This window comes from Lolium perenne, chromosome 6, assembly GCF_019359855.2.
Source record: "Lolium perenne isolate Kyuss_39 chromosome 6, Kyuss_2.0, whole genome shotgun sequence".
NCBI classification, from domain to species: Eukaryota; Viridiplantae; Streptophyta; class Magnoliopsida; order Poales; family Poaceae; genus Lolium; species Lolium perenne.
In genome coordinates, this window is record NC_067249.2 from 106157794 (window position 1) to 106166822 (window position 9029).

Genomic DNA, 9029 nt, shown 5'->3' on the forward strand with positions numbered 1-9029 from the left:
GAAGACTCCCTCTAATTTCACATAGTTTCATTATTTCACACATATCTAGTTTCTTCCAAAATAAATTTGAAGTTCAGTATCTGGATTCTACGATCCTATTGTGCTAAGCTGCACATTGTCATTTTAAAGTGGATATAGACCCGTTCGTCATCTTAGGTTTATATTCTGAAGCTTCTTTACAGGGATTTTAAAGAGCAGCCAAGAGGAAATTCGCAATTTTCAGATGATCAAGTTGCGGCTCAGAAAAAATCACTCTACTCTATTCAAGGGCTATCTAAAGCTTGCCAATTTGTTTACAATGATGCAAAGTTTGTGAATGAAAGAGCTCAGAGTGATATTCTTTTGCTTTCACGGTAGTACTGTTCACTATGTGTAATCATTTTCGTAATATTCTGCCAATTATTTTCTTTGGTGAATACAAAAATATTTTGTTGGATTGCTTTTCTTATATCTGGTACCCATTTGATACTAGTGGCATCACAAGGCTAAACAAACGGGCATCTCAGGATGTTGCTGTATTAGGGTTGGGATTTCTCAAGCTTGATGGTACATGGTTTTCTCCCTTGACTATCAAGCTTTTAGTTTTTTATCCCGTATGAATCAATTTCTCATGTGAATTTATGATTTTTCCTGGAAGCTCGCGCAAGGAAGGACACTCAAAAGATTGATAACAGTGTGAAGGAGCGAGCAGCCCACCTGACCAATTTTGCTAGAGTATGTGTTTGTTGTGCTCATCAGATATTGAATGCTTCATATGCTTTTGTATTATTGGTTGCATCATACTTTTATACTGTAATCTGACCTCTGTACGCATAATCAAGATACTGAAGGAGCGCGCTGAATCAGACTTGAAGAAAGCAGCAGATCAGCATTGGAGTGATGGTGCTTTAGAGGTCTACTATACAACTTCCTTCAATTCAGTTTGTAGGAACTAAGTGAAAGGTTTAAGTTTACATATACTGTAGAGAAAGTTGCATGTGTCCTATCTATGCCATTGGTGTACCTGTTTTATTGACCATCCTCACATGCTATTTATATGTTACTGTTTATTGGCTTCATGGTTCATGTTGATCTAACACACTAGTTATTTGCAATTCAGGCAGATCTGCGGCGAGCTGACATGGTTGTTAGACGACGTGCCATGGAGGACGCTTTCATGGCTCTAAAGGTAGCTTAACTTAGTTCATAATCTTTACATCCTGTGTGTTTCATCACATGGTGATTTGTAATATCTGAATAACCGGGCACTCCTTCAGTGCAAACTGCCATTACACTTGCTTATTTTGTCAATAGTCATTACTAGATGCGGTAATGGCAGCATACTGAAAATCATACAAAGAAAATATCTAATGCAACATCCATTGAGACATCTGATGTAGTTAGAATTCCAATAACACACAATTGGCAACTGGTGGAATGCAAAACTGTATTTAGGAAGAAAAATAGAAAGAAAAAAGACTGATTGTGGCCTTTGTGTATGCCAAGTATCAGCTTTTTCTGAAACGATTACCATGGCATTTTATCAGTATCGTGCAATGCCCCATCCATCATGGTAACGTTTCTTCAGTGTAAAGTGTTATGAGCCTGCTATAACGATGAATCCTTTACTTATATGCTCTGCAAAAATAATCCAGGGTAGTTTTTTATACTTGGAACAAAGTAGATAATCCTGCACCCAGTAGCTAGCCAAGAACCTCACTGTTTATACCTTGCCTTGTAGATCTAGTCCATGCTATATGTGATCGCAACATACTAGTGTATGAAAAAAACATTTGGCATTTGTAACACAAATCAATTGCTTGAAGTTTAGACTAGATTATCCTAGCTGGTTTGATAATTTTTTATCTCACTTGACAACTATCATGCAGTTATTATTACTCCAAATTACATCCTGATTATGAATTCTTATACTGGAATGTAATATTCTAATATTTAGCGCAGTTTGTACGGGATATCCATGACATGATGGCAAACAAATTACAGGATCAGTAAGTTTCTAATACAAATTTCAAATGCCAAGTTCCGTAAAGCAAATGAATGTTTACTAAAAGTGCAGACATATGTTAATCCTGAATTAAGTTATAAGTACTTGTAGGATTCCAAAGGATGCTTCATTTTCACGTACTAATTCAACAAGGTTCATCACACTCGAGAAAAATGGGAAGATTCTTGAGCTGTTCCCTCGTGAAGTCTCTACAGATCAAATTGCTGCCATAGAGGTTGTATCTATGTTAATTTGTTTAGTGGTGCTCTCATTGCCTTGCTAATTTGTATTTAATTTATATTTTCAAAGGATGCATACCTGAGTATGGCATCTGCCTTGTCTGAGGCTGATGGTATCGACTACACAGATCCTGAGGAGGTGAACCATGTTTAAACTCATCGATTAAACATGAACCTTGTTATATTAGTGTTACAATTATCTATTTTCTGTTTGTGAAGCTTGAATTATTAGTAGCGGCTCTTATTGATCTGGATGCCATGGATGGGAAAAGGAGTGTTTCCTTATTAGCTGAATGTTCAAGCTCTCCAGATGTTAATACCAGGTGAATAGCAGCATTCTGTTACTCAATTTCACCGCATTTTCCTTTCTTGTAGGCTTGTAGCTATTCATTTCCTGCCAAGTACCAAAGAAACGAAGAGAATGTTGAAACTCATAAGTGGGTTCTATTTGAATTTGTTGTTGATGTTCTCATAACTAGGTATCTATAATTAGATCAATAAGCTATTGTAGAATCCCATAGAAACACACAAAAAATTTCCACACACCGAAACATACATTCTCATCATGGGCACATGATCAAAGATGCCCAGGGGCCAGGGGGTCTTATTCACTCTTTACAAACATGGCGCCAAAGCCACGCCTTTCAGCTCTTTTTTGTAGTCATCAATTCACCGTGTCCAAATTCTGAGCAACGTTTACCTTGTGGGAAAGACCAAGTACATTGTGGAGTGCCATTTCCTTGAGGGGCTAATTTAAAGAAGAGAATACACAGGAAACATGCAGATTTAAATACCTCAATCCAGGTTTAAAATATGTAACAACAAAATAGATAGCTTAGAGCATTTACTGTAGCTATTTGGCAGGCAGTATGATGATTAGACAGTATGAAAGAGTTGTTTTGTTTTCATGATTGTTTGGAAAAATGGTTATATCTGTCACTTATATCCCCCTACTCTCTTGTATTTACAATCTTTCTAACACCGATTGTTTTTGTTCCTACTATGAACGCAGGTGACTTGTTTGTTTTCGTACAAATAAATAGGGTTTGTGTTTTTGACAGGATGTAGAAATGGAATGTTCATCTACTACTTACCCACTGACCCCTAGATTAATAGAGATCATGTTATCGAAATATCCTTATGCCTAACTTGTGTTTCTATACTACTTCCGTGCTACTATGCTGCATTTTAATGACCACTGTGTATTTCTATTCTTTGCAGGAAAGCTTTGGCTAACGCATTGGCTGCAGCTCCATCTATGTGGACTCTAGGGAATGCTGGGATGGGTGCATTACAGGTTATCATATTCTCTCAAAAGGAAGAATTCTCCATCATCAAAGCCATTGAGCAGAAGCCTTTTCTGTTTGATGCTCACTTGCTCGTTACATGAGCTGTAGTTCTTTGAATTCAGTTGGGAAAGTAAGATTGCTTGTTATATAAATTAACCCTTCTTTTGATTGCAGAGATTGGCTCAAGATTCCAATTACGCTGTAGCTAGCTCTGCAGCAAGAGCCATTGATGAACTCAGAAAGCAGTGGGAGCTTGAAGAGGGTGACAGTCTGAGGTTTGTCGTGAACCAAAACTTGGATACCAAAGAGACTGGTGATGACAGTTCAGCAGAAGATGATACAACCCCGTGAGGCGTAGATCAGATGAAATATTGCAGTAAAGATTAATCATAACTTCCACAGCATCATGATTGACACGTAGATACAGCTTTAAGAACCGAAGAACTTGTGTAAATGAATCGGCTGCATCGTCTCATCTTAAGTGGCAGCATACAATGCCCTGCTTGGTGATCAGCTCACCAGGGTGGATGCCAATGGTCTCGTAAGAGCTGAACAAATGGAAAGTAGTGTAATGAGTACTCATTTCCTCGGACCCAAATTGATTATAGATGAAGCATAAGAATATAGTCTAAGGATATTTTCCCAAATCTTGCAGCGGTATTTCTAGCCTGATTATGATTTATCAGAACAGGGGGATTGTGTGTACATCCTGATGCAAAAGATATAAAATTTACTGTGCTACTACTGCTTCCTGGAATTTTGTTGCTTCAGTTATTTAAGCAATTGTGTTATAGATACAATTGCAACTATAATATCATTGGAACTCCCTAAACTATCAGTCTATCACTTAAATCGTGAACCACGAACCTTAAATCGTTGCAATATTCACTTTGTTCATTTTTGCTCCTAGACAAACTGTCTTTGCCTGCGTTGCTCATCGTTGAGCTTAGAAAAATGGACTTCTCTGTGTGGTGTCGTAGTCTTGTTTTGAGTTGGGTGTGTACTGTGCGTGTTTGGCTTTTTCTTAGGCTTATAATGTAAACTCTTCTTTTATCAATGAATCGAAACGCAAAGCTTTTTTGCGTTTTCGCGAAAAAAAAAATACTACTCACTACCCAAACAGAACTAAAGCTGAGCTTATCATACATGCGGTACAAATGGAGTTTGCGGTCCCGACGCACTCTTTTACTAACTAACTTCAAAACTACCATGAGTTACCATTCCCTTTTTTTTGCCTGTAGTTTTTCCCTGGCGTAAATTTTATACCATGGCAGCCAAGAAACGTACGTCCTAGTAATCACTCAGGGGCTTCAGATAAGGATAATCCGCTAGAAGCCTCTCCTCGGAAAGAACATCATCCTTTTCTTGTGGAGTCCATAAGACATTAATGCCCTGAGATAGTAGGCAGTTGGAAATTAATTATCAGCAATGTCAGAAGAAAATGGCATGTAAAAACATTGTCTCGCTTATCTCGATCATACATTTAGAAACAGTTGTGAACTATGAAAGATAGGAAAGATTCTCCATACCTGGATTTCTCTTGCAGGTATAGAGTTAAGTTTTTGCAGTACTGCTTCCAAATCAGCGGGTCTTGTGATTTTTGGAAACTTCAGTGCTCCATCAGCAGCGACTAGGATGGTTACCTGTATAATTTGGCAATCATCCCAAAAATCCATTTGCGAAGCATTTTACTGTGAATAAAGTCAACTTACCACTATATATTCGTTTCTAAAGCCATCTGGTTTATTGGAGTATTCTTTCTTGCTCCTAACCCCATCCAAGTTGCAAAGCGTTTCTTCATCAAATTTGCTCCTCTCCTCAATAGCAACTTTATCGAAATACTTCTCCCATGAATCCTCTCCAACTTTGACATCAACCTAAAAGTAAATGGAACAGAAAAATCACAAGATTCGGTAAGCTAAAGTATAGGGGACTGTATACAAAGTCCCAATTACCATCTATTCCGAAAAGAATCTTTAATTCCCATAGACTGATAAACAAGACTCCCTCCGTTCTCATTTCGTATACATTCTAGAAAAAATCTGACAAATTAGTGTTGCATTTATTAGTACTACTTAGATGTGTGAACCACCAATTCAAGCTACATTCAAAATAATAACATCCATTAAAGAGAGCAAAACCATTTCATTTCCAGTGTTGTTGTTGACTAAAAGCTAAAATGTAGAATTTTTCAAAATAAAATTTAAATCTACAATGTAGACTATTTTAGAACGGAGGAAATATGCATCACCAAAGGGTATATGGAATTGTACGTGTTTCTTACTGATAAGCCCGAAGAGACGCAACAGTCGTTGTGACGGCCCAAGGAAGATACTGTCTCTGCATAATGAGACATAGCGTGAACGGGATAAACAAACTAAGTAGTACGGATGAATAATTGACTAGTGCTAATGTGAATTCCCTGCTTCTAGTTTTTTTTTTTGTGTTGATCATCCCTGCTTCTAGTTATCAATCTGTTTCCACGGGACTACAACAAAAACACGTTCAGTTGAAGAAGTCGTACTCCTTCACTTTGTACTAAGATAATTCTATGTTGTACGTGGTAATGCTAACTTAATCCCTTTTTCTCTCTATATGATACAACAACTAGAAAATGATTCTCAATGAGGGTAAACTTGACAGAAGAACAAATTAATGGTTTGAAAAGCAAATACGGTTAAAAAAGACTAGTTTGTTAGCATTTGAACAATGACACCAGTATGCTATCTCTATCTCCAACTCAAAGCTAACAACAGCATAGAAGTTGGGTCACCTGTCAATATGAACTTATACCAGCGCTGGTTGGAAGCCTCCACCTTCTCAGCTATCTCGTTCAGTTCCTTCTGAAACGGTTTTGCCAAGCCCAGCAATGCGACCTGAAATTGCAGCGGAATTCATTGACTAGCATTATCAAAGTTATAAGAAGACAACTTTTTAAAATGGGTTTTGAATTAAAGGAAATTAGGAGAACCTGGAGCTTAACCACGGTAATCCTCGGCCGGTTGTAGTGCCACACAGCGAGGGCCAGGAAAATGACACCGATGAACGCCGCACACACTTGGAAGACTAGGGTGATTTCTTCCTTAGTCATAGGTTGTGGAGGCGCCGCTGTGCCTACCGATTCGTGAGTCTTCGAAGAGTCGAACAAATTCGATGTTGAAGAGGACGAGGAGCTGGTGGGTGTTGAAGAGGAGGACCACGAGGATGAGCTTCTGGATGATGAAGAGGAGGACCTTGAGGACGAGCTTCTGGATGTTGAAGAAGACGACCTTGAGGACGAGCGCCCGCCCATGGAGCCACCGGACGCAGCGATCGCGGCATGCGGGATGGCCGCCGCGGCGGCGGCGGCGAGTAGCAGAGCGAAAGCAAGCGGGATCTCGCGTGGTCCAGGGTCGTCATGGACAGTCGTCGGTGGTGGCGTCAAGGTTGCGCGATTGCTTCGGAAAATGACGGGGAAGCGGAGATTAGGCGCCGGCGCCGGCGCACGGCGTCGCGGTTTCGACAGGGCGATCAGCCAACTGTCGGAGCAGCCGGTGATTGTCATCGGAAGGCGACGTCCAGGGTTTAGGGAAAGGTTAGTCCCCGTTTCAATGCAGGGTTCCTTTAGGTCCTTTTTTTGACCGGACAATCTTTACCTGCAATAGGTCGTAATGGTTGGCGATAGTAGGTCACCATATATCTGTATCGTTAGATTAAGTCATGGTATCTCCGCGCTCCTGTGTTTAGATTGGGAAATTTTGATACGGAAACAAATCCACTTGTGATTGGAAAATGGAAAATGCTTCTTATCCTCCGGAGGCTGCGCTGATCGCAACCTCCGGGTCGTGACTCGTCCGATCCGATCGATCAGTTCACCCAAAGCTTGACGCGTGTCCAGCATTGGTGGGCCACGTTTCTTATCTTCTCCTGCCTTTTCTTTTCGTCAACGCGGATGCAAAACAGGATCCCGACCCGGGGAAAGTATTGAGAGCGGCCGCACGTAGCGCCGTCACCGTCGTCGTACCCACGCAGCTCCGCCGCCCGACCTCCTCTTCTAACTCGCCGGTAGCGCCGGCCTCTACCTCCACCTCGACGTCCACCGCCGCGCCTCCACCTCCACCTCGACGTCTGCCGCCGCGCGACAGGGCATCTTAGCGCCGGCGACCTCCGCTTCCACCTCGCCGGAAGCCCGCGCTCCACGTCCACCTTGCCGGCCTCTGCCAGACCTCTTCTACCGCGCCGCCCTGTGCCCTGGGGGCGCTGCCGCTGACCTCCACTGCATCGACCTGTGCCTCAAGGGGGCCACCACCGATCTCCACACGTGGACCACCACAGACACGGAAGTCCATGGCGCTAGTGCCCTGTAGCACCTCCTCTACCATCGGCGGCGCTAGTGTGCCCAACGAGGTCTCCGGAGCTCCTCCACCACCAACACCTAGCGAGGGGCGTGTTGCTCGCGGGATTTCCTCCGCCAACATTGTCGCTGCTACAACCGCCCATCACCGGAGCTTCAAGAGGCATGCGTCGAAGCTACAAAGGTTCAACGTTGATGCTGCAAGCTAGGGGCACCATTGTAGAGTGTTGGGCAAGGGCGGAGCTGCAAATGTCCTGCTGCATGCTTTCAACGGCGAAGCTGCAAATGTTTGGTCTCCCTGCTACGTGCGGTTGGCGGCGCAGCTAGAAAGAAGGGTTGTTGTGCCGCGAGCAATAGGCGGCAACGGAGCTGCAAAGGAAGTGAGGCGGTGCTTATCCTGCAGCCATGTCGACCATCGGGGCACTACCAACCCACATTGCGGTTCCGCCTCGAGCCCTTAAGTCTCATGATGTCCCGCAGCTGCTGCGCCGCTCGCCGGCCACTCCCGGCCGTGCCTCCTCTTTCTCCCATGCACACACATACGAACTGTGTTGCAAACAATGTCGGGAGGAGATGCAAATGTTGTGGGACGGAGATGCAAATGTTGTGGTACGGAGCTGCAATCTATCAGCAACATTGCTCCAAAGGCTCAGCAATTGTGCTGCAAACCCTACACGATGGGGCAAGAAGCGAGTGATGGTGATGCTAGCCGGAGCTAGGATGCCATCGGGGTTGCGCCAGCGAGTAGTTGACGACGCTACAATAGTATAAATCATTCGCTACAAATGTTCTATTATTTTGCTACTTTGGTATAGATGTTGCGCTACAATGTCTCCGGCGAGGTCTCCGGCAATGTCTCTGGCGAGTAGTGGATGATGCTACCGTGGTACAACTTTTTTTTTGCTACAAATGTTTTGTTGTTTTTCTACTTTAGTATAAAATTGTTGCTTCAATGTCTCTGGCCATGTCTCCAGCGAGGTCGGCTTAGCATCAATAGCACAAAGTTTTTGCTACGAAGTCTCTCGCGAGGTCACCTGTGAAGTATGGTGCTCCGAGAGTCTCCGACGAGTCTTTTTTCGGTCGAACAGGCAGAAGGTTTTTTGCTGCGACGAAGCAAAGTCTGAATGACTTGCAACACTCCTATTTTAGTCGAACCGTTTTTTGCTTCAATGAAGCAAAAGCGG

At 42.8% G+C, this 9029-nt stretch overlaps 2 protein-coding genes across 4 annotated transcripts in view; one reads left to right on the plus strand and one right to left on the minus strand.

Annotated features, from left to right (window-relative positions):
* LOC127307439 (senescence-associated protein OSA15, chloroplastic) overlaps positions 1–4258 on the plus strand; it is a 35684-nt gene extending 31426 nt beyond the window's left edge. For 2 of the 3 annotated variants that reach the window (XM_051338162.2, XM_051338161.2), the window contains 11 exons: positions 183–353; positions 473–546; positions 638–714; positions 822–893; positions 1100–1168; positions 1942–1988; positions 2087–2219; positions 2294–2362; positions 2443–2546; positions 3445–3520; positions 3687–4258. In XM_051338162.2, coding sequence (XP_051194122.1) covers positions 183–353; positions 473–546; positions 638–714; positions 822–893; positions 1100–1168; positions 1942–1988; positions 2087–2219; positions 2294–2362; positions 2443–2546; positions 3445–3520; positions 3687–3863 — 1069 coding nt within the window. In that variant the 3' untranslated portion in view covers positions 3864–4258. The remainder of the gene's footprint in view (positions 1–182; positions 354–472; positions 547–637; positions 715–821; positions 894–1099; positions 1169–1941; positions 1989–2086; positions 2220–2293; positions 2363–2442; positions 2547–3444; positions 3521–3686) is intronic. The other variant, XM_051338165.2, reaches the window with a different exon arrangement.
* Positions 4259–4630: 372 nt separating this feature from the next.
* LOC127307440 (uncharacterized) lies at positions 4631–7072 on the minus strand. The gene is made up of 6 exons (XM_051338166.2): positions 6484–7072; positions 6286–6388; positions 5797–5852; positions 5225–5389; positions 5042–5155; positions 4631–4904 (listed from the first exon to the last, which is right to left on the minus strand). Exons 1-6 carry the CDS (start codon positions 7054–7056, stop codon positions 4803–4805), a joined length of 1113 nt encoding a protein of 370 aa, XP_051194126.1. The 5' UTR covers positions 7057–7072; the 3' UTR covers positions 4631–4802.
* Between the last annotated feature and the right edge of the window lie 1957 nt (positions 7073–9029).